The sequence below is a fragment of the Primulina huaijiensis genome, chromosome 9 (genome assembly GCF_012295235.1).
Source record: "Primulina huaijiensis isolate GDHJ02 chromosome 9, ASM1229523v2, whole genome shotgun sequence".
NCBI lineage: Eukaryota > Viridiplantae > Streptophyta > Magnoliopsida > Lamiales > Gesneriaceae > Primulina > Primulina huaijiensis.
This window is the reverse complement of record NC_133314.1, coordinates 825,340-847,992: the sequence shown is the minus strand read 5'-3', so window position 1 is coordinate 847,992 and position 22,653 is coordinate 825,340. Positions and strand designations below refer to the sequence as shown.

At 34.4% G+C, this 22,653-nt stretch overlaps 4 protein-coding genes and 1 long non-coding RNA gene across 10 annotated transcripts; 4 read left to right on the top strand and 1 right to left on the bottom strand.

Moving 5' to 3' along the window:
* Positions 1-3,046: 3,046 nt before the first annotated feature.
* LOC140984129 (protein Brevis radix-like 1) lies at positions 3,047-9,420 on the top strand. 6 transcript variants are annotated; one of them, XM_073451337.1, is made up of 8 exons: positions 3,047-3,246; positions 3,403-3,475; positions 3,582-3,664; positions 4,552-4,781; positions 7,720-8,054; positions 8,430-8,559; positions 8,729-9,054; positions 9,136-9,418. In XM_073451337.1, the coding sequence occupies exons 4-8, from the start codon at positions 4,659-4,661 to the stop codon at positions 9,218-9,220; spliced, it is 999 nt and encodes a 332-aa protein (XP_073307438.1). In that variant the 5' UTR covers positions 3,047-3,246; positions 3,403-3,475; positions 3,582-3,664; positions 4,552-4,658; the 3' UTR covers positions 9,221-9,418. The 6 variants fall into 6 exon arrangements, with proteins under 6 accessions (XP_073307438.1, XP_073307440.1, XP_073307439.1 ...); XM_073451339.1 differs by lacking the exon at positions 3,403-3,475 and having other exon boundaries at positions 3,590-3,664; XM_073451338.1 differs by lacking the exon at positions 3,403-3,475.
* Positions 9,421-9,913: 493 nt separating this feature from the next.
* Positions 9,914-10,448, bottom strand: LOC140985428 (uncharacterized). Its single transcript, XR_012176758.1, has 3 exons — positions 10,183-10,448; positions 10,027-10,095; positions 9,914-9,937 (listed from the first exon to the last, which is right to left on the bottom strand). It is a non-coding gene; the product is annotated as an uncharacterized lncRNA (long non-coding RNA).
* A 610-nt stretch (positions 10,449-11,058) lies between these two features.
* On the top strand, positions 11,059-14,004 carry LOC140984633 (anamorsin homolog). The gene is made up of 7 exons (XM_073452184.1): positions 11,059-11,288; positions 11,750-11,897; positions 12,546-12,706; positions 12,812-12,892; positions 13,066-13,225; positions 13,316-13,449; positions 13,801-14,004. The coding sequence occupies exons 1-7, from the start codon at positions 11,268-11,270 to the stop codon at positions 14,002-14,004; spliced, it is 909 nt and encodes a 302-aa protein (XP_073308285.1). The 5' UTR covers positions 11,059-11,267.
* Positions 14,005-14,856: 852 nt separating this feature from the next.
* On the top strand, positions 14,857-17,888 carry LOC140984244 (acyl-CoA-binding protein-like). The gene is made up of 4 exons (XM_073451511.1): positions 14,857-15,025; positions 17,056-17,173; positions 17,278-17,340; positions 17,621-17,888. The coding sequence occupies exons 1-4, from the start codon at positions 15,014-15,016 to the stop codon at positions 17,692-17,694; spliced, it is 267 nt and encodes an 88-aa protein (XP_073307612.1). The 5' UTR covers positions 14,857-15,013; the 3' UTR covers positions 17,695-17,888.
* Positions 17,889-20,082: 2,194 nt separating this feature from the next.
* Positions 20,083-22,275, top strand: LOC140984058 (lysine-specific demethylase JMJ32). Its single transcript, XM_073451219.1, has 4 exons — positions 20,083-20,869; positions 21,490-21,665; positions 21,755-21,825; positions 21,908-22,275. Exons 1-4 carry the CDS (start codon positions 20,186-20,188, stop codon positions 22,123-22,125), a joined length of 1,149 nt encoding a protein of 382 aa, XP_073307320.1. The 5' UTR covers positions 20,083-20,185; the 3' UTR covers positions 22,126-22,275.
* The last annotated feature ends 378 nt before the right edge of the window (positions 22,276-22,653 follow it).

Sequence of the window (22,653 nt, the reverse complement as noted above, 5' to 3'; positions counted from 1 at the left end):
TTTCCCCTTCATATCTTTTGTCTTCAATCCATCTTCTCTTTTAACAATCCTTAGCTGCCAAGGATTGAACTTGTACATATATTCTCGATAAAAATAAAAATCCAATATGAAATCTTTTTTGAATTTTTAGAATATATACCTTCTTAATATTAATATATCGAAATCGTTATTATTTTTATTTTTCAGATTTTTTGCCAAACCACTCTTTCTTTATTTCTTAAATATATTTTTTTATTCGAAAAGTAATTAAATATATTTGGCCTATTTTATTTTATTTTTTGAAAAAAATGATGTACAATAAACCAAAGTTATGCATCCATATATTAATGGGAACAGGGAAAGACTTGGTATTGAGATTGTAGTCCTACTTTACATATTACATTGATTGATGATCGTCAATTCTCTTTTATAGTCATTTTTTTTACGATAAAACCTGAAGTCGCTATCTTTCGATACGTCTTTCTTTACCCTATATACCAAACATTTCTTTTTAAAAAAAACATATTGAGTATTGAGAGGTTGTTCATTAATACTGTTCAAATCCATAAATCTAAATAGTAAGTTCTAATTTTTTTTAAAAGGCAGTACTATGAATATAACTTCACAATACAAGGTATACGCTCATTTCGGCGAATATTTTCTAGAACCACCCCGGCCAAGAAATAAAAATTAAAAAAAAAAAAACAAAGAAAAGATATAAGAATAACAGAAATATTTTCTCTCGATTCATTGATATATTTCACAATAACGGATTCTGAACTTCAAACTTGTTCCAAAAAGACCATAAAGCTAGGAAGAAAGCTTTGAAAAAAAAATTTCGACAATTTTACGACGGAAAATAATAGTTACGCAAATTAACATTTTTTTTAAAAAAATATTTTTGTTTAGTGAATACTGTTTTTAGAAAATATAAATTTGAATTTTGAAAATATATTAAATTATAGGACACTTCAAAATCTTATATTTGGAAGTATTCCTTTCTTCTTACCCAAGAAGTAGGAAGATCTCACAACTTTTTTTGAGGGGGAAAAAGGCTCGAGCCCTCACGCTGTTCCACGTGGCAAATTCCCAATTTATATTTGATTTTTTTACTATATTTCTATAATCCCAAAATTCAAGCATATTTCTTTGCTTTAAAGAGGTAAGCAGCTCCAAGAATAAAGCTAAAAAAGGACACTACATACCACTGGTTTTAAAGATTCTAGAACACATTGATCTTGCCAACGATCTAAAAGAAAATTCTTTACCGCTCAAGATTGATAAACGATTGAGCTTTTTGGCCCATTTCGAAACCATTTTTCTCGAAATTTTTGGATCACGTGGACGTACGTATCGTATTTCGTAAAGATTTATGTGTATGCTACGCTTTATGATATATAATTCATTTGCAGTAGTATCAACAATACATTTCATATCAAAACATATTTGAAATAAAAAACATATTTGTGAGACGAATATCCAACCTGACTCATTCATGAAAGTTATATTTTTATACAAAAAAATATTACTTTCATGATAAATTATTAATACGAAGCAACGCCGACAGCCGACAGCAGCAGTTAAGAGTTAACAACACTTGAGGGGTGGAAATTGGAGAATATTTTTTTAATAAATATGTATTAATTATATGATATATTATTATTTTATATAATATAACTTTAATTTGAAACAAAAATATTATTCTGATTCTGTTTCTTTATTGCAGTGTTTGATGGCAAATTGTCATTACTTAGTCGCGAGGTAAGACAAAACACACGTAAGAATCGATGGCTACCTCTATTCTGAATTAGAAATTAAAATTAAAACTAATTTGATGGTTTTTAATTAGAAGTAATATTACCACTTCACTAAAAATAAATAATTTTCTTTTTATTCATAGAATATATAGAGTAATTTTCTTTATTCAAGCACGCAATACATTTATAATTCCCAGTTTTTACTAATAATTGCAAGTACGCGATACATTTATAATTGAGTTGATTATTACGATGATTAGAGTTAAAAATAAGAATATGACAGACGATAGTTATAAGTAATTTACAAACGTATTTCATGAGAAAAATTCAAGATAACTCAATGAATTTTAAATTAATTATCTCATGCATGTACGACCTAAAAAATAAGGAAGATTATAGTACAATATCTATGCAAAGTGTAAAAAATAAGAAAAATTATAATTTTGGCAGTGTATATTGACCCATTTGAAAGGTCGTTGATACATAATGTCGCAGATGTGATGTCCATATAAATATAATATGTACAACACCACACCGGTATTTTCACGGAAAAAGAACTCAATTTTTTCACAAATTAAAACTGAAATATCACTACATATGATCGAAATTTCAAAGAGATGAACATACATGACCAAATTTAACCAAATTTATTTTTCAAATATANTCTCAAAACATGACAAGTCTAACCCGGGTTGGAAACGTCGACTCGCTATACATTTAATTTTAAAACTTAAATAAATTATTATTAATCACACACATCTATAGTGTACATATGGGTATATAATATATATAGTATGCATATATATACAAGTCAGTTTCACCCACTGGTTGACTCGACCGAACCTCAAAATCCATTTGATCGAGTTTTAATCTGCCCAAACATGACGGGTTTAACATATATGTTATCCCTATCATCTTACACTATAAATAGATTTTGATAAATGAAATATCTTATTTCTATTATTATATACTCTAATAAACATATAACATGTCATTATGTAGCAGAAAATTTTAGATCGAAGGGTGTCGCGAATTGTACAAGCCAAATGAGTAGCATTTCGATCTACGGTTCGTATATGCTTCGACAAACCTCGGCACGTGGGGCCCTTTTGTCCGGCACAAAAATTATCTACAAAATCGACCCCTAACTGCGTATGTCTGCTGCCAAAACGTACAACCGTCGAAGCACGCTGTACAACCAATTATCAAAGGAAGTTCGCACGTCCTCCGTTACATAACGACGCGAGACAACGGCGTCAAATCCCTCTGTATATATACACCACTGACTCGTCCCCTTTCCTTGTCTCCACCCCCACATCTTCGATTCCTTTTCCTTATATATACACATTTATGAATGTAAATCCCGCGGCGGAGATTCAGAGAACTTCCCCAAATGTGAAGCGCCTCCGCCAGAACAACCGCCGGAGTGTCTCGCCTGATATTGCTCTCTCTTCCGCTGATTTCTGATTACAGCTGCATGCGGAGTGGAATAGATGTTATTTCTCTGACTGTACGTTCTTTCTTCTGCTAAACCGATCCTGTACCCCCCCACCCTCCTCGTTCCTTCTTTATTTTGCTTTGCTTTGTTGATGCATGCTTCGAAGCTGTATAATAGTTGAATAAACCCTAAAATCATTGGCTTTACTGTCACTGTTAATTTCTTAAGGTTCAGCCTTTCGATATATATTTGATCTTCAAGTTTTGTCGAGTTTTAGCTAAAGTTTGACTAGTTCTCTGAGGTAAAACATTGATTTCGTAACATTTTTCTGTATAATTCGTTAAGGATTCTGTTTTTTTGGACTGACACTGTGATTCGTTCATGGATTTTTTTTTTTTTTTTTGAAGATTAACAGCGAGGGAGAAACTAAATATAGCTAGGGAGAATGGTAGCTAGATAGGTTAGCTCAGCCTATGAGTTGCTGCGAAAGGTAAGATTTCAGAACTGGACAATTTATCGGTTTCCTTCTTAAGATTTTATCCTTTTCTTTGCAAAATCATAAATTCTTTGAAATTATGCTATACTGAAGAAAACGGAAAGAGAATGATTGTGCTTTAGAATAGGGAAAGGATATGATTATTTTACCGGTTTAAAGACGTTTTTTATAATTATTTGGTATATATATTTCATAAAGGAAACTTGTACATATATATAACAATGGCTAAAATTGCATAAATGATATATTTGGGTGTTATTTTATTTAATTTTATTTTTCGAATTCATTGAATTGCATAAAAAACTTCTGCAAAAATCCTCGCATTTTCTTTGTTTTTTGCAGAACTCACACAAATTTTATGACGTCTTACATAAAATTATGTCGAAAATTAAATATTATTACAAATATGTTAAATTAAAGTTTAAGGGTTTTTTTTTTTGGGTTATGAATGTAATAATATATAGGGTTTTAGCATGTTAATTTTTCATAGGGTATCAGCTAAAAATTTGCAAGACATTAAATTTTCACGAGAATTTTTTCAATAAACTTTCAAATTATAAGTTGGTTTTAGAAGACATTATATTTTCACAAGGGATTTTAAGAAATTTGAAATAACAATATGATCCCAAGTCGCATTTCTCTCTTTACTTTTTTTTTAGTCAGTACTATCTATTAATTAGTTCTGTCTTTTTTAACTTCTTAATATTAATATTGTGGGTGGCTAGAGTCATTAAACGATGAAAAATCATTATAATATACCAAATTATCTTATATTTTAAAGTGATTTCAAGGTTTTCAACTGACAAATCGAAGCACATTATATTATTCATTAATTAAAGTGTACATATGTATATATATACTTTTTCTTTAATAATTTGCAGGTGATATTAAAAAAGGGAGCAAGCTACTATTATTGATATTTAGAAAAGAAGCTGGAAAAGGAAAAGCTGTAGGTAGAAGAAGAGAAGGAAGCTAAGGGTAAAGAAAGATGTTGACATGTATTACTTGCTCAAAGCAAAGGATGGAAGATAGAGGTGACGAGGAGGATGAGGGGTACCCCCCGCGTGGGACTCCAAATACAAAAGACTCCCTCAAAGCTCTCACTTCACAGGTTTTGCACCTCACAACCACCCTCCCTTTTGATATCTTGTATATTCATATATATAATATATAGCCAAGAATTTTCGAGACACATAACTAAAAACTTTAAAAAAATTTTCGATCACAATGGATTTCAAATTACTCTGTGTAATTAGTTTCAGAGTCTTACGATCATCTGTTATATTTTATGTTTTATTATTATTATTATTATTATTATTATTATTATTATTATTATTTATGGATGTAAAGATCAAGATTTTGAAATGGATAATGCCAACGTTAATTTGAAGTCTAAACCAAAAATGTGTCGTAGGTTATATATATTTATCCAAGTTTTGAGCTTCATTAATCGCGGCTACATCATTTAGTTTGAATCCCAATTGCCATTGTACAGTCTGCTTCGCTTTCCTCTTTTTCCTTATTTATGAACAAAAACAAAAATGGCTATTCACTACTCAGTAGCTTTACCAGTTCCCGATGGCGGGGCCCACATTCAGATTCTTTTGTGGGGTCCATCCGATGGTGGTCTAGTGTTATTTTTTTGCTGGCTTTTTTTACTTTGCCCTAGCTCTGAGTTCAGAGTTTGTTAATTCTTTGTTTGCCTTAAGTATATATGTCTGTTAATGAGAAGGATGAAAATTGAATTCCTATAGTGAAACGAAGACCATTTTGGCTCCATCGAAGCTTACATTAATCGGGTAAGTTAATCAAGAATTTAATTTGAATATGGACTTTCAAATTAAAAGAAAAAAATAGAAACTTGAAAAACCCAGAGCCCAATTTGGGGCTGGCAAAGAAAAGGACTAAAGGGAGGAGACATCATCACGCCACACCTTGGATCATGTGTCAAATTCTTGGTCCCAAAATGTTTGTCCTTCAGCCTTACTAACTACTAAATTGCCATGTGACTCGACCTTGCTAACATCTCATATCTAACATGACGATGTTTTGCATGGGATACATAAGTATCGACCAAAGGGAAAATAAATGAATCATCCCTACATTAATTTTTACATCATATTCTAAATATCGTTTGTACTGAAATTTTCGACTTGTGCTTTAGTCCTCTATGTTTCTAATGTTAGGAAATTCTTACACAACTTTTATATTTTAAGATTTTGTAGCCAATGATCTTTTTGTCTTAGTGACAAAAGTGAGATCCAAAATCCTAATGATCTTAAGTTTCAAATTTCACCAAATTCAATTAGTCATATTAAAATCTCAACCCAACCATAAAACAAATAAGATGGGGTGACTTGTTTTTTGGTGTCTTTTCGAGTGCAAATAGTTTAATAATCCCAGAAGAAGCAAGCACGTGGATATGCGTTGTTATTATTATATGGTCCACAACATCGCAAGTTGCATGCACCACAATTTATTTTTTGTCTAAATCAAAATCCCACTTAGATCTATATATTTTATTGCATTTTCTGTTGTTTTTATAGGACAGTAAGTTTGATAACTTTATTACATCGGGATTGCCAAACTTAGGTCACATCATTTTCGTGGGAAGCAAACATGTCCCACGAAAAACCAATTTTATATGGCAACCAGGTGGCGTCGAGGGATTTAAATTCTGAGTTGTAGTTAAATGTGATCATCATTAATGATTGTTTGAGCTATGGATTACTTTAATCTGTATCCTATGCAACTGGTCTCCTATTTGACAGTCTAGGCTCAAGATTAGTGAATCCAAATCTTGATTGTAAAACCTTTAGGATTTTTCAGAATTATATGTATTTTAAATTCAAGTTAGCTAGTTTGAATCGATTGTTTTATGGTTAAATGTGATGCTTTTTTATTTTATTTAAAAAAAAACCCAAATATCTCGGGATTTTTATTGAGTAAAGAAAAAGACAAGACTCCATGGTTGAAAAGACTCGATCTTTTCCATGACCCACCATTGAATTCCTGTCCATCAATGTGTTCCGACTCTCAAAACTGGCGCTGGTGAGTTATGGAATGGCTACTGATCACTTGAAAAGTTAGTGATTCAGTATGATAGTTAATTAATTAATATGCCATATCAGTTGCTTTGTACTGCAAAAGCACCGGTTTTTGTACTGCAAAATGCAGTAAAGAGCCGCCGATGGCAGCTTTTTAGGGGACCTTCATTCAATTTTTAAGTGGAAATTTAGCTAATAATACACGCCTCTAGGCGTTTCTTTTGTAAATCTGATACGTTAAGGCTAGCTCCAGATCACAGACTGCGGCTGCAGGTACGGGTAGGACTTCATTTCAACCCCAGTGAAAATCTCTTTGGCGGCAATTTGCGTAGGGAATGTGGTAAAAGGAACCATATATTTCGCTGTCCAAGAGTGTTTTTAAAAAGGGTTGCCTGTTTATTAAGTTATAATTATAATATAGTGCAGATGTCAAGTGTTCAGTTTTGGATATCATCTGCGTAATGATATAACTAAACAGGCTCAAAATTTGAGTATAAGACTAATGTACACTCTAAAGGCTTGGAGGTTACATAATTATCATCTTATATTCATATATATGGTTATGTCTGTTACATTAAATTGGATAATAGAGAATTCTGTAAAACAAAATTAAGCTATCAAGATTCTGTGACATTTGAAAAGGGCCAACTGGCATCATGCTAGCAGTTTGTCTGAGCTGCCAATCGATTAATTTTCTTAGACATGCATTATGACCATTCATCTTTAGAAGCTCCATGATTAATTGTTATATACTTAAAGAAAAGAATGCTACTTTACCGCGTTGATATTTCAATTTGATTCATTGAAGTCGAACTGCATGAAGTCTGGATCGTATAACAAAAGTTTAACATTATATAAATATATATGTTTTGCATATGCGTGAACAACTGTAGCTGCTCTTGAGCTATATAGCATCAACGAGTACTTACAATATTGAGTTGGAATTATCGTTGTTTTCCCTTCTTGAAATGACCTATTTTATTAAAATTTCTTCTATTACAGATAAAGGATATGGCCATGAAGGTCTCAGGATCCTACAAATGCAAGCCTGGACAGGCAGAAATTTACTACAAAAAAGGGCAAAACCCGTATCCTGATTTTGATACTATCTCAGAGGGGGTTCCATATCCATATGTGCCTCCAAGAAGCTCAAATTCTTCATTTGGTGGTATTCGAACTCAGGCTGGATTTGAATCTGTCTCAGCACGGTCAGGGGAAGTTGTGCTAGATGAGGAAAATGGACCTAAAGAATGGATGGCACAAGTGGAGCCTGGTGTTCACATCACTTTTGTGTCTCTTCCTAGAGGTGGAAACGATCTTAAACGCATCCGCTTCAGGTACCATTTGCAAATACATCCATTAACCCAAATAAACTACGTGTTACGTTATATTATCATTGAATGTAGCGCGGAAGTTGGTTCAGCCGTTGCCACAAATCAACCGCAAAATATTTAACCAGACTCTTTCTAACATTTCTTGAATTCAGGTAGTGACATAGAATGAAATATTGATTCACACTTCCTCTATTTCTTGTATAAGGCCGTCATTTTTTTTACCTCTTGTTACACATGAACTCCATCCCATTAATTTCATCTTTCATGATTCATGGGAACCATGAGCAGACAGCTGCATGTTTCACTTCAAACTTTTGTAATGATCTGTGAATGAAATTTGCATCTGAGAAGTGACATGCCATTTTAATGTGTCCGAAGCCGGGAGATGTTCGACAAGTGGCAGGCTCAGAGATGGTGGGGCGAAAATTACGAAAAAATAATGGAGCTCTACAATGTACAGAGATTCAATCAACAAGCTCTCAATACTCCAGGGAGATCTGAGGATGGGGTAAATTTTTATTGTTACTCTGACTTCATGGGGTTTGAATGATTACATGGACTACCATCGAATTCCTTTTGCATGATTACAGAGACTATGATCGAATTTTGGTCTGGATGTTCAAGTTTTATTCCTATAAAGTAATCCTAATTCAAATCCTTTATTCATGTGGCTCCAGAGAGACTCGACCTACTCAAGGCTCGGTTCTATAAGGGAAAGCCCTCGGATGACACCTGCACTAAACAGGGAGTGGACTCCCAGGTACAAACATTTTGGAGACAATCTCCAACATCATAATGCAAGATCATGTGGCGGGCCAAAGGGTGATTTCTCATCAATGGAAGCATCGAGAACGACCACTTCCTCTAGAGACGAGGCTTCAGTTTCCATAAGTAATGCAAGTGATGTTGATTCGGAATGGATAGAAGAAGATGAACCCGGTGTTTACATCACCATCAGACAACTAGTCGATGGCACGAGAGAGCTACGTCGTGTGAGATTCAGGTAAAAATAAATTCTAGATTCATAAAACTTGCTACAATCTTCGCCGTTTTATTCTGACAATGATTGATGGATTCCATGCAGTCGAGAAAGATTTGGAGAGGTGCACGCGAAATTGTGGTGGGAAACTAACAGAAACAGAATACAATCTCAATACCTTTGCCAATGAGTTTATGATGTCTACTTATTAAAATGGACTTTACATTCTGGTATAATGAAAGACTTCTGATGGTGTAGCAATCTTACATTCTTAATATTATCTTACTAGAGAAGTTTCTTAGGACCATTACAGGCTGAAACTTAAATCTCCGCATGTTTTTTTTATATTTATTAATCACTTACCACTGTTCTAGAAAGTCATAATTATTGATCACATGCTTTCTTCATCAAATTTTTTCTATATATATACATATTATATATGTATACATATAGATTTTTTTCTTATAAGCTATAACATTGTCACTGTATTTACACTTCATGTGTATTAACAATTTTCTATGTATCACTTGTTGCTAAGTTGACTCTGTTATATAATTTCTACGTTTACATCATCATTTTTGTATACAAATTCCAATCAATTAAAGGGCACTTCAGAAATTTCTCCCTTGTAAAGAACTCAGAAATTAAGTAAACAACTTCTAAAACTTAAAAACAATATATAATATAAAGAAATTACTAAAGATAGAAAAAACTAAAGGACTGGGTCAAAACCTCTAGTCAACAAGTTCAATTACAAAATTTTATAGATAATCTAAGTTAAACAAAGACAACCAATTCTATTTAAAGAACAAACAAAAAGAATTCTATCCAAATTATAATACCATCTAACAAGTTGATCCAATCGCATCGCCTACACAATGATAAATGGCCGGACGTAGTAGCAAATCTGCATTATTATAGAGAAGATTTCGAACTTCATTTTGATTTAACAAATAAATAGTTTTCAGGATAAACTTTAAAAAACAGAAACAAAACCTAAAAAAATGGGTGTCTAAGGGCCTCTATCGCTTTGGACCTCTTGGAATGATCCCAAAAACAAAAAGACTATATTTGGCACAAGAGAAAAACTTGTAAATACAGATATTGATATTAACTTAAAAACAAATGCGATATAAAAAAAGTTACACTTACTGGAATAAGATTAATTGCGTCCTAGCTAACGCCTGACATCAATGGCGAAAGATGGGTACCAGGAACCTAACATATATATAATTTAAAAAAGCAAAAAAAATGTATATGTAAAGTACATAAAAATAGTGTTAGGGAGCAAATGAAACACTCACTTGCGGAATCTTGTAATTCAAGGCTTTAGCGAGTTCAAGGCCCTCCGGCCATTCACTCTTGGTTGGGCTCCCTATTACGCAACTTATTTTATGAATTTCATCTACTTCATTGCATCGAAAAGGCCAAAACCAAAGGAGAACATAGTGCTGAATGATTCAGAGGTAAATCATGAATTGTAATATATAGTCTTGATGCAAAAAGGACAAGGAAAAAAGTTCAAACAAGGAAGACGAATGTATGTACCTTGAGCCTGAAAACAGAGTGCGAAGAATAAACAGTTCAGCCATTATAGCTAACATTGCCCAAATATCTACCAAACAGAAAGAAAATATAATATCACAATATCACAAGAAAAAAAGAAATTTATCATCAACTAATTTGTGTCGTATACTTACCGGTAGCTATGTTTCAGCTCATAGTCGCTTGCTCGGAAATTTTGTGCCGCTGATTATTATAAAAGTATTTCAGAATATTAAAACATTTATATAGTTAATATTAATAGATATTAAATTATCACAAAAACTTTTATGAGATCGTCTCATAGATTAATTTTGTAAGACGAATCTTTTATCCGATCCATCCATGAAAATAATATTTTATATTAAAAATATCACTTTTCACTTTAACTTATTTTATTATTTTTCATATTTATTCAGCCAAACGCGTGATTGTATAAAATCGCACTTAATATAGTGGAAGAAGTGGAATGCGACTTCATAAAGTCGTTAGAAAGAACTGCTCCGCCACATAACACCGTAGTAAGTCGGCAGGGAGACGATATATAGCGGCAACTTCCCCAGTCTAGTCATTCGAAAATTCATTTTGTGAGTGAGTTGAGTCGGCTTCTCCGAAGAATACCTCCGCAGTTTTCGATCCTCCGCCGCCTATTGTTTCTCGATTGGAGGCGCCACCTTATCTTCGGTGATATCCGAATGCCCGTTCTGTTCTGTGCCGTAATTTTTGTCTCCCTATTTTGATTTATCTGCGTTAGATTTTGTGGCTGGAATCCACTTTTCCCGGTTTAATCGATTGCAATTTGCATGTAGTTCGATCCCTTTGTAAATCATATGTTCTCATGGTTGAATGCCTTTTTCTGTTTGGTTTTCGCTTAGCTGATTGTTTATCTTGTATCAAAATGAATTTGTGTAGACCTAGAGTAATTTTTTCTTTTGGGGGAGGGGGTTGTGCATCCTTGTTTACATCACTTGTAATTCGTAAATTCTCCGCAAATGATGAAGGGAAAGTATGAGCTAGAATTAGGTTATTCGGAAATGTACATTATTTTTGTTTTCTGAGACGAAAAGAATATAATCAAGGAGTATGAAACCAAGATTTATGGTTTAGAGGGTTTTTGCTGGCTAATTGATAGAGGTAGCTCTTAATCTGTATTTTTTCCCTCTGTTTTCTAATGTAGGGCATAGAAATGGGGCAGGATAAGTTGGTGGTACTGACTGATGAAGTGGCAGTGTCTCTTTCCACTGTTTGGGAGGCAATCAAGGTGGCGGGGAAGGAGGGATTTGAAAAGCTTGATCCTTTGATCATCACTCAAGCTTCCTCAGACTGTAATTATTTTTTGTTTTTATGCATCAATATTTTTCTTCATAATAAGCTTGAAACTTTTTGTTAGTCTAAGTACAAATGATGATCACCCCTAAAAAATCCTACTGTTATCTGATAGCATCTAGTGAAGTTGATTATTGTTTATCTCAAGATTATATTAAATCAATATCATTTTCTTTTTATCTTTGACATTTTTCTTTACTCATCAAGCTGAATTTCTTCTTACTGTTATTATATCCATATGACTCTAAAACAAGGCAATCTGTGGTGCAACTGTCATGTTTCCTCGATATAGAGAGCATTGTATTCCCTTTTAAGTAGGATTTGCACTTTTCCTTGATAGCTGGTCTGCTACCCATTTGCAGCCGGAAGGAGGCCGAGGCCTACGGGTTTGCAAATGGAAACTATGGTGTTTCCCCAATCCTTCACATTTTCTTAGTCACATAAGATTGCCTGCAGCTATTTGCATACGTAAAACGTGTAATCAATGGCCATTGGCCCTCCCTGTTCTTTCTGAATTCATCAATTTAAGTTTATCCAATCCTTTCCAATTTATAGATCCAATGTTGAGTCGATAACATTTTGGGCTTTGAACCTACCATATGGTCTTTGGAGTTCATTAATTCATGTGAGTTCATACATCGTGGCAGGTCTGTTGGGGGAGGAAACTTCATCTACAGATGATATTATCTGTGTTTGTAAATCATTTGAGTTTCCCAGTGATCATTTGCTGGTCAATATTTATAGTGTGTTAAGGCCCGGTGGAACTATTCTTGTTTATTTGACTTCGGAACCTGCCAATGGGCATGCTGTAAGTTTGCAACTTGGTGAAATATCTTGCTTATTGGAGTCTTCGGCGACAATAGTTTTTTCTCGATGTATGTCGGAATGATCTCGTGTGCTATTCTTGTTACAGATGCAATCTTCCCTTGAGCGCAAGTTACTGCTGAATGGGTTTCTGGATGTACGCACTTCTGAAAGTAGCCAATCTCTTGCAGTGAGCATCAATACCCCTCGCTTTTTGCTTTATTTTTTCTCACTGATTGCCATTGTATTGTATTGATCTGGTCATATGCTTGTCATATTCTCTTGTTATTTATATGCTGTGAGCCATTAGATGTTTGGCTTTATGGAATTTCTAAAATTGATCCGATTGTCTTCTGCCGCCAGATTGTAGGTAAGAAGCCCTCATGGAATATTGGTTCATCATTTTCCATTAAGAAATCCATGCCTGTTCTACCCAAAGTTCATTTTGTTGATGATATGGACTTAATTGATGAGGATAGCCTCCTCACAGAAGATGATCTGAAAAAACCTCAGCTGCCTCTTGGTTAGTGTTTATGCTTGCGGTATGATTGCTTATTTATAGTTTTATATGTGATTGGTAGGTAGAAATTCTGAAAATATTGACCCTTGTTAGGTGATTGTGAAGTTGGAAGTACGAGGAAAGCCTGTAAAAACTGCACTTGTGGAAGGGCTGAGGAAGAGGAAAAAGTGCTGAAGCTTGGACTTACCATGGACCAGCTGAATAATCCTCAATCTGCTTGTGGAAATGTTAGTTCAATTCAACTCTAAAATCCTTTTTTTAGTTTCTGGGTTTATAAATGCCACACTTCCTGAAAATAATAAGGTACTACTGTTTTTTTTTTTGTGTATGCTATTTTCTTTTTTATTTTTTTTCAAGCTGATCACTTTTATCACTTTTTTTATTAACAGTGACAATATGCAAACATTTTTTTAATTAACGTTTGGCTTTGAAAAGGTAGTACAAAATATGATGAATGCTTGTGTGTGTTTGGTGCTTGCGAGTTTCAGTCACTTTTTTCATCGGCCATGGAGCTTGTTTGTATAAGGAACTCTGTTTTTCACCCATATAACCTCATTTAATGATTGCTGTCTGTGCAGTGTGGTCTTGGTGATGCTTTTCGATGCGGTACATGCCCTTACAAGGGTCTTCCAGCATTTAAACTAGGCGAGAAGGTACCTCTACTGATATCCAACTTTACTGAACAATTCCTATACTCATTGTATTTAACTCCCGGGGATCTAGACATATNCTTTCTTGGTTTGGTCGACCAAGAATTCATCTTGGTCGACCAACAAAATTAAGTTGGTCGACCAAGATTAATTGGTCGACCAAGAAAATTAATCAATTGGTCGACCAAGAAAATTAATCTTGGTCGACCAACTTAATTTTGGTCGACCAATTCTTCTGGGTGGACTCTTATTTTTTCTCAAAGTAGATTTTTGGTCGATTAAATTGATTTTTGGTCGACAGATCCCAATTTGGGGAAAAAAGGGTAGGTGACTCGTAAATTTTAATTGGGGAAAAATGTGTGTCGACCAAGAAGAAAAAAAGAGGAGAATTAATTAAGTTAAAGAGTTTAATTGCAGTAAATGTAATAAGTAAGAGTCAACTCCTTGTTTCTTAAAAAAAAAGTCAGAGTCCTTGTTTTTTAAATACTTTCTCTCTCACTCCTATTTTTTTAATTGACCCATTTGTATGTAAAAAGTGACGTGTAAACATAAACAATGAGTTAATAGGGAGTCTGAGGATGTTTCTGACAAATTTTCATATATCAAGTTAGGAATAGTGAAAAAATTAATGGCTTAAACCTATAAATTAAGAACTGATAATAACGTGAATTTTACCTTTAATATATATATATACGCGAGTATCTATCTATGTACAAGAGAAGATCCTTATTTTTAACATAATTTTTTCCAAATGTTTCTGTTTTTTTTCGACATTATATTTGAACCGAAAGTCGCTATGAATAGCTATTCCAGCCGTTCCTGACGCTGTATTGAGTTAGGCGTATAGAATGAGCTAAGTTAGAATTATCACTTTCTATGTGGGCTAAGTTTAGAATATTATTTTCCATTTGGTATATATTAATTAATAATTTATATTTAATTAATTTATTTATTTATTTATTTATTATTATTTTTAAACAAGCGAATATACTTCTCCCGCACTAAACTTTGCTGTAAAGTGCATGCGCATAAAAAGCTCCGTCAGTGGCGAATACTCAGCTATATAAACAATCTTCCCATAACTTGCGTGTCGAAAGAACGTCAAAAGTTCTCTGTGATTCAAGAAAACTCCATTGAAAAGATGAGTTTGAAGGTATGGTGATTGCTTATCGCATATGCATGGAGAATTTCGCGTTTGTTTTTTCACTTTTGGCTGGAAATTCAATTTTCTCGAACATGGGTGTGATTTCCTTTTGCGTTTTGTCTGATCCATGTGTTTTGATCTGGTCATATGAGTAATTCATTACAAGGGGTATACAGTTGTCTTGGGTGGTTAATCTGTTGCTGGGAGATCATGGATTTTAATAGCAACATGATTTGTTGTTGAATCTCCTAAAAAAAAAGATCTTCTTCCCTTCCTGTTTAAGATTCTTGATCAATGTTCTTGCAACGCATGAAATGTTCAGCCTTTGTTCGTTGTATTTGGATGATGGGTGGCTTATTCTATTTGTCAAAAAGCTATAGACAAAATTTAAAGATTTTTATGTGGGGATGATCACCCATCTGCCACAAGTGGCATGCTGTTAGAACTCTTGAAGTAGCCCCTGGTGTATAATGATAATCAGCTTGATTTGTTCTCGATTTAGGAGGCCAAAAATGTTTCGGTGTATAATCAAAATTTGGAAGCCAAAGTTTATGTTATTTTCAATAAATTATTCGTGAAAAATGATCGTTCTGATCTACTGTCCTGCTGGTCTATTCAATCCCTGTTTATTGTGATTATGATCTGACATATGGATTGATTACAGAGTACAAGCTACAAAAAAATGATTCTTGTAATTATAACGCGAATTCTTGTTTTCCAGCATCTCCATGATTACTGCAAGTAGCCATCCATATGAAATATGAACTGTTTTACAACAATCCAAATGCATCGCGCCTCATGTGATCACTATTTTGCAACAATAGAATTATTGCCTGCACATTAATGCGGTCAATTATTCAACTGTCGCTCCTACTACTAAGTCAGTTTGTGCCTTGATGAAATGTGTATATATAGCTTTTAAAATGGAATTAAATCCCCTCCCAATCAATTTTTTTTCTTCAGAAATTACACCATCAAAAATTGAATTGTGATCACCAATACCAAATGGAAAACTTTAAGGTATATGAAATTGACAATGCATTTATCAGGGACAGCAGTTGCATATATTCACCATATGAGGTTGCAGCAACTTGGTATAGGACAGTCTGCATGTAGTGATCAATTCCTCCCTTGAGTGAATTCTTTGTACTGTGTTTTGGTGACATAGGATTTAGTGGGATTTGAAAATGGTGTTAGTTGGATATTTCTTCAATTTCAGATGCATTATTCAATTGTCGGAACAATACCATGTCTGATGATCTTTTTGTTGTTAATTTTCAAGATAAAGCCTATTATGCTACGCTGCATCTTCATAAAATTAATAAGTGTATTTTTAAGAAAAAGGATTTTTCATTTTAGGATTCTTGAAAAAATTGAGACGATAATATATAATGTCTAGTTTACGGGACCAAAATGGTATTGCTGAGAGAAGAAAATGAAACATAATATTATTACATATATTAATTAGCATGCTTAGCGGCTTCAAACTTTTTTGATCTCTTATTTGCAATCAATTGTGTTTATTCAGTGCGTTAAAAGCTTTCAAAAAATTGTATGAGAAAGAACTCAAATACCTGTGCAAAACATGTCATATACTTTGCACTTCAATCGTTTCTTCCTCATTTTCCCCCAAGCCAACGGCCGACCAAGTACTATCCATTGAACGACTTAAACTAATGTTGAGATTGTTCATCTGGTTATTTTCACAATAAGTCATTAATTATTGAAAGAATATATTATAATAACTTCATCTGGTGTTTATCTTGATAAAATGAGTCGACCTGTGCTTTAACTTACTCAAATAATTTTTTCATATTGAACTTGCATTTGGTTCTTGTAATGGCATTTGGGCAGTCATTGTTAATAGTAGGGATTTCTAATGAAATCAAAATTCAAAACTATAAACTTCTTGGTTGTTTTTTGTTATGGATGTCCTTGGTTAAGATATCATGCATGTGGTAATCTTCATTTATCATTTAGGGATATTTTATTCAACAATAACTGCTAAAACTTATGTTCATACATTTCTGTGGCTTCAGGAGGAATTTGAGGAACATGCTAATCTAGCTAAGACCTTGCCAGATACCACGACCAACGAAAATTTGCTGATTCTGTATGGACTCTACAAGAAAGCTACAGTTGGAAACGTCAACACAAGTTAGGCTTCGCTAAATTCAGTTTAAAATTTAAATAAATCCTGCATTCATCACAATTCTACTATTGTGTTGATGCAAAAACAAAATTAACCCTTCACAACGCAGGCCGTCCTGGTATGTTCAGCATGAAGGAGAGAGCAAAGTGGGATGCTTGGAAGGCCGTTGAAGGTATTCAAATTCACATTTCATTTATGACGTTGGATGACATGACTAACAAACAAGTGATGCGAGATAATTGTTGAATTATTTGATGTATTGGTTCAGTAGATAAATTTTTTTATTCTCTGTTGAAGATTACCCTTTTTGAACAAAATGGCAAATATGAGCTAAATCTAGTTGAGCTTGAGAATAACCTTACTCGAGCTTGAGCTGGCTTCGGTGCGACGAATGCTTGTATTTGATAACTCTAGCATGATTCATGCTCAACGTATATCATAACTTGTGGCAGGAAAATCGTTTGAGGAAGCGATGAGCGACTATATTACCAAGGTGAAGCAACTGAAGGAACAAGCTTCTACATGATGAATAACTCCAATTAAGCAGTACTTATATATGATCTACCAATACCAGAAGTTCCGAATTGTTGAAGTTTCTAATGTTTCAAGTCTCCGTACTTATGCTACTTATTTGTGCTTTTGTTTCATGTACTCTGAATCCATATTATGGCAAACATATTATATATAACACATGAAAATATTTGAAGTTGGTCCGTCGAATTCCTTGGCTTGACTCAGTTTATCTATTATGTTTAATACCTCTATCCAAAAAATTGCGGAATATTTGTAGCCAATACAACACAACTGTTTCCTTTCAAATATTTCTTCTACGTGTAAAGCTATATCATCTGCTATATCTCATACAGAAACATACTAAATGATATTATTATGACAAGAAATGGTAACATAGGTATACTGTTACAGCCAAAGCAACCACTACCCATTGTCGGCCCTCATCCAAAACGATCCATTTCAATAACAAAAACCCGAGTCCAAGCAAGCAAACCCACCCAAGTTCTTCCCCATTACAATTGAAACTAGGCAAGCAAGCAAAAACCAAGTACACGACAAGTATAAGAACAAGAGGGCCAAGAAGAGTCGTAGTAACCGTGTATATTACCATCGCAAATAGAATCGGCATTGCAATCGTAGAAGTATTCGAATAAATTGCGAGAAGTACTATAAAGGGTATCAGCAAAACGCACAAAAAGACTGCATTTTCTGTCTTGGAGAGTACTAAGGCGGTGTCGACGACTAGGAAGGTGACGTTGCCTCGGAGGAGGAGTCCTAATGCCACCACTAGAAGTAGGGGGAGTAAGGGAGATAGCCCTTCGGCCATTTTAAATGGATGGTGATTATTGAGGGATTGATGTGTTTTTATTCATGTGATGCAAGAAAAGTTCCATGTTTTTTTGTGTTTGCCTAGGAATGGTGTGGTCATGGGGATATAATAAGTGGGATTTTCTTGTATTTTATATTTGGTTGGTATATTTCGGTCAATGTTTTGGTTAACCAATATAGTTGTTTGGTAGTACCACTTGTTTACATCAGCCGTGCAAATTTCTTCCAATAATTTTTTTTGTAATTCCTATAAATCTTTTTAGGGGAATTTTTAAATAAATTATATAAATGCTGTCAGATTAATGTCTTATAAAATTATTTATTTATTAACTAGTTGGAGGTTCCACAAAGAAAACTGTTGTCGCGCTTCTCTGTACTAGAAAATTAGAACAACATGAATATATACAATTGGAGAAGGAAATATGTCGATGTGTATTTTGAAAAATAAAGAAGATTTCAGTACAGGATAGATTATCCATTAGTTAATGTTTTTATATTAACTTAAAACGTTAGGTGAAGCATCGGCAGGACAAGAAAGTTTAGGTACATATATNATAAATGAGGTGACATTCACCTATTGAATACGATGAAGTATATCAAAATTGTACATCCAATAGATTAGTGTCACATCATTGATGAATACAGAGTGGACATATAGTAAAGTTGAAGAAGATATCACAAGATAAAAAAATGGAGAAAAAGTAGAGATAATTTTTAGTTAACAAAGATAAATAGTATTTTTAAGAAAGTTAATAAAAAAGAGATTGTATATTTGTATGTCAAAATTACACCACGACACCAAATAGCTACTATAATATATGATGTTCATACTTAATGAACCACTTAGACAGAACTTCAGTTTCTGTTCCTAAATCCTAATTATCCCCGAAGACGCTCTGGTTAGAACGACAACATATCATAATATTGTTGAGATAAAACTGTACAATTAATAGGTTACTCGGTACAGACTTATTAGTTACCAAAAAATTTTGTTGCTCGATCCTTGTATATCCAACAATACAATGTTTCTTAGTTTCTCGACCCATTGATTTGGACCATTTTTCGTCTGACTACTTGGACATTATATAAATTTCCATACATAAATATTCAGCACCGATATAGTGACCAAAGCTTTACTATAATGGACCCAAAATGACTAAGTTAGCTTTGACGTGGAATATCTAACACACCTCTCATTTTCGTCTAAGAAAAAAAATTGTACTGATATCATGTTAAAATCGTGATTATTTTTTAGAAAATCAAGATAAAAACGTTGTTTGAAAAGACAATGTTTTTATATAAAAAAAACATCGTGTAAGTCACAATAAAAAAATAAAGATTAAAAAAATAGAAAAAACTACAATGAAATATCACCAAATTATTTAATTTTATTGAGTTTAATTATTGAGTATTTTCTTATATATATTTAAGAGAACAAATTACCCATATTACTATATTAGGGATATGAGTTTGGGCCTTCACTAAACTCTAATTATGAAACCCTTCCACAATTTTATTGGGACTAAGGCCCTGAGTTAAAGTGAGGACCAATACATTTGGCCTGCAATAAAGTGGGCCAAATTTAGAGTACAATAACGTGGCCACATAACTCTCCAGCGACACCTTCTCCTCCTCCTCCGCCGTCCCCGCCGCCGTTGTCTTACCCGCCTCCATTAATGGAAGACGAAGAAGTTGAAGCAGCTATACAGAGTCTATGGCAGGAAGTTCGCGACCTAAGCCTAGGTAAACCACCGCACATTGACCACCTCCCCACGCCACCAACTCCCCTCCAATTCCTCCGCCACTACGTCACCTCAAACAAGCCCTGCCTCATCTCCGACGCCGTCACCCACTGGCCGGCAATTACCTCATGGACCTCCACCTCCTACCTCCTCGACGCCCTTTCCTCCTCCAGCCCCGTCTCCCTCCATCTCACTCCCACCGGCCACGCCGACTCCCTTGCTCCCCATCCCATCACCCCTTCCTCCCTCTGCTTCGCCTCCGCCCACGTCCAGAACCTCCCTTTTCAAGAGGCTCTAGAAATGGTTCTACGATCTGGTGAAGACAATAGAGTAGCGTATTTACAGCAGCAGAATGACTGCTTCCGCAGTGAATATGCGGCGCTGGCCGGTGATTGCGAGGAAGATATTTGGTGGGCGAGCGAGGCACTGGGGTGCAAGCCGGATGCTGTGAATTTGTGGATCGGGAACCAGTTCTCTGAGACTTCATTTCACAAGGATCATTATGAGAATCTGTATGTAGTGATTAGCGGAGAGAAGCGTTTCCTTCTTCTTCCCCCTACCGATATTCATAGAATGTACATAACAGAGTATCCAGCTGCTCACTATTGCTATAACCAGGTGCCATTTTTCCCATAAAATTTGGTTTATTCATCATTGCTGGTGATACTTATTTTCTTTGGTGTGAAATTGTTACGAGTAAATAGTAATATATCACGCATGCTAAGCAAGCTTAGCCGCTAATGATAGCTTGGTCTAAGTTCTATAACTGTTAATGTGTAAAAGTGTTTCGTGCTTTTCAAGTTTGAGATTGATCAGCTTGATACTCTTGGAAATTGAGTTTGAGTTAGCGTTTAACTACTCATAATGTGTGAAAAGAGTTGTTTTTTTTTTTCGGAACGATTTTCTTGGTTCTTGGATGACATATTGTTGCCTCAGCGAGCCACCTTTGAAGATTTTAAGATATCATAGCTCGAGAATTATTACAAACTTTTCGAGAGATGTAAGGTTTATCATTTTGGAGAATCATCAGTTTCAATATAGTATTGGCTTTGAATCGGATGCCTACTTCCAGGACGGGCCAAATCATGGGCAGGAAGAGATCGCCCTCCAAATAAAATTTCATATGCATTTTTCTACACACGTAAAGTTTTATGTCCATACATTTTCTTGGACCGCTCCTTCTACTTCATTGGTAATCTTTGTCGACTTTTGATTCTAAATACTATGTTACTTCACAGGATAGGGGAGAGTTCACACTGGAGCTAGAAGATCCAGTTCGGTATGTGCCATGGTGTAGTTTGAATCCATACCCCTCACCCTGCGAAAAGCAGAGAGAAATCAATAAATTTCCTTTATATTTCAATGGACCGAAGCCATTTGAAGTGACAGTAAAGGCAGGGGAGATGCTCTACTTGTGAGCTTTAGTGATTCTCTTATTTTCTTCCTTTGTTCTTGCAGATATTTGAATTTGCACGATAACAATGTTTACTGAATACCATGCAGGCCTAGCATGTGGTTTCATCATGTTAGACAAAGTTCAGACGAGCGAGGACTCACCATCGCGATAAATTACTGTACTAAAATCTTGAAATTTCTTCAATGTTTTGATTTCAGTGGTTGGAGAAATCTATATATGTAACCTGGCTTGTATGGCAGGGTATGATATGGGGTTCGACATCAAATATGCCTACTTCAACTTCCTGCAATCTATTCCTTATTCGAGGTCCAAGGATCCGATTTTCTGCCAAAATGGTAATGTAAAATATGATGATTTTGGGTCGGTGAATGACTCAGGGTATTCATCAGATGTTACTGCTGCATCTATGGAGAAGAACCAAGATGATAGGGATGAGAATCAATATCTTCGATCCTAGTCGGAAAATATGTTATATATGTATTTTGGCCAGTAGTTTGAGTTTATTACTATACTTTTTAACTCATATTTTCAGAGAAAAAAAGCTCTTTAAATCTTTTTTTTGGGAGCTTTCGCCACCTTGCTCGCCAGACGCCAATGCTTTTTTTGGTCCACTCGAGTTTACATTCATATTGTGCTGTATCATTCTTCTCCCAACTTGATTCTCACACTTAAATCTTTTTCATTTATATACATATATACTAGAAAAGTATACGCGTGTCACACGTGGGCAGATAACTACTGAAAATATACCAATGAAATTCAAATAATATTTAAAGACATTCGAAAAAAACTTGGTAAGAGCATTTATCAATTTAAACAAACTAAACCACAAAAACTAAAAACATTATGACCATAAGCAATAGATGAGATGTTATCTTATTCACATGACACATTTTACAATTCGGTTTTTGCTTGATTTTGACATCTTGACAACTCTTTGTGTAGTTTGTTAAAATATTCTTCTTCACCTTTATAGTATAATCGC

Bases quoted from the DNA above. Each gene is read 5' to 3' on its own strand.
- LOC140984129 (XM_073451339.1), top strand. From the start codon at position 4,659: ATGTTGACATGTATTACTTGCTCAAAGCAAAGGATGGAAGATAGAGGT. The intron at 8,055-8,429 runs GTACCATTTGCA...ATGTGTCCGAAG, and splicing joins CTTAAACGCATCCGCTTCAG to CCGGGAGATGTTCGACAAGT. The intron at 9,055-9,135 runs GTAAAAATAAAT...GATTCCATGCAG, and splicing joins CTACGTCGTGTGAGATTCAG to TCGAGAAAGATTTGGAGAGG.
- LOC140984244 (XM_073451511.1), top strand. The intron at 17,174-17,277 runs GTTAGGCTTCGC...TTCACAACGCAG, and splicing joins AGTTGGAAACGTCAACACAA to GCCGTCCTGGTATGTTCAGC. The intron at 17,341-17,620 runs GTATTCAAATTC...AACTTGTGGCAG, and splicing joins TGCTTGGAAGGCCGTTGAAG to GAAAATCGTTTGAGGAAGCG.
- LOC140984058 (XM_073451219.1), top strand. From the start codon at position 20,186: ATGGAAGACGAAGAAGTTGAAGCAGCTATACAGAGTCTATGGCAGGAA. The intron at 20,870-21,489 runs GTGCCATTTTTC...GTTACTTCACAG, and splicing joins CTCACTATTGCTATAACCAG to GATAGGGGAGAGTTCACACT. The intron at 21,666-21,754 runs GTGAGCTTTAGT...AATACCATGCAG, and splicing joins GCAGGGGAGATGCTCTACTT to GCCTAGCATGTGGTTTCATC.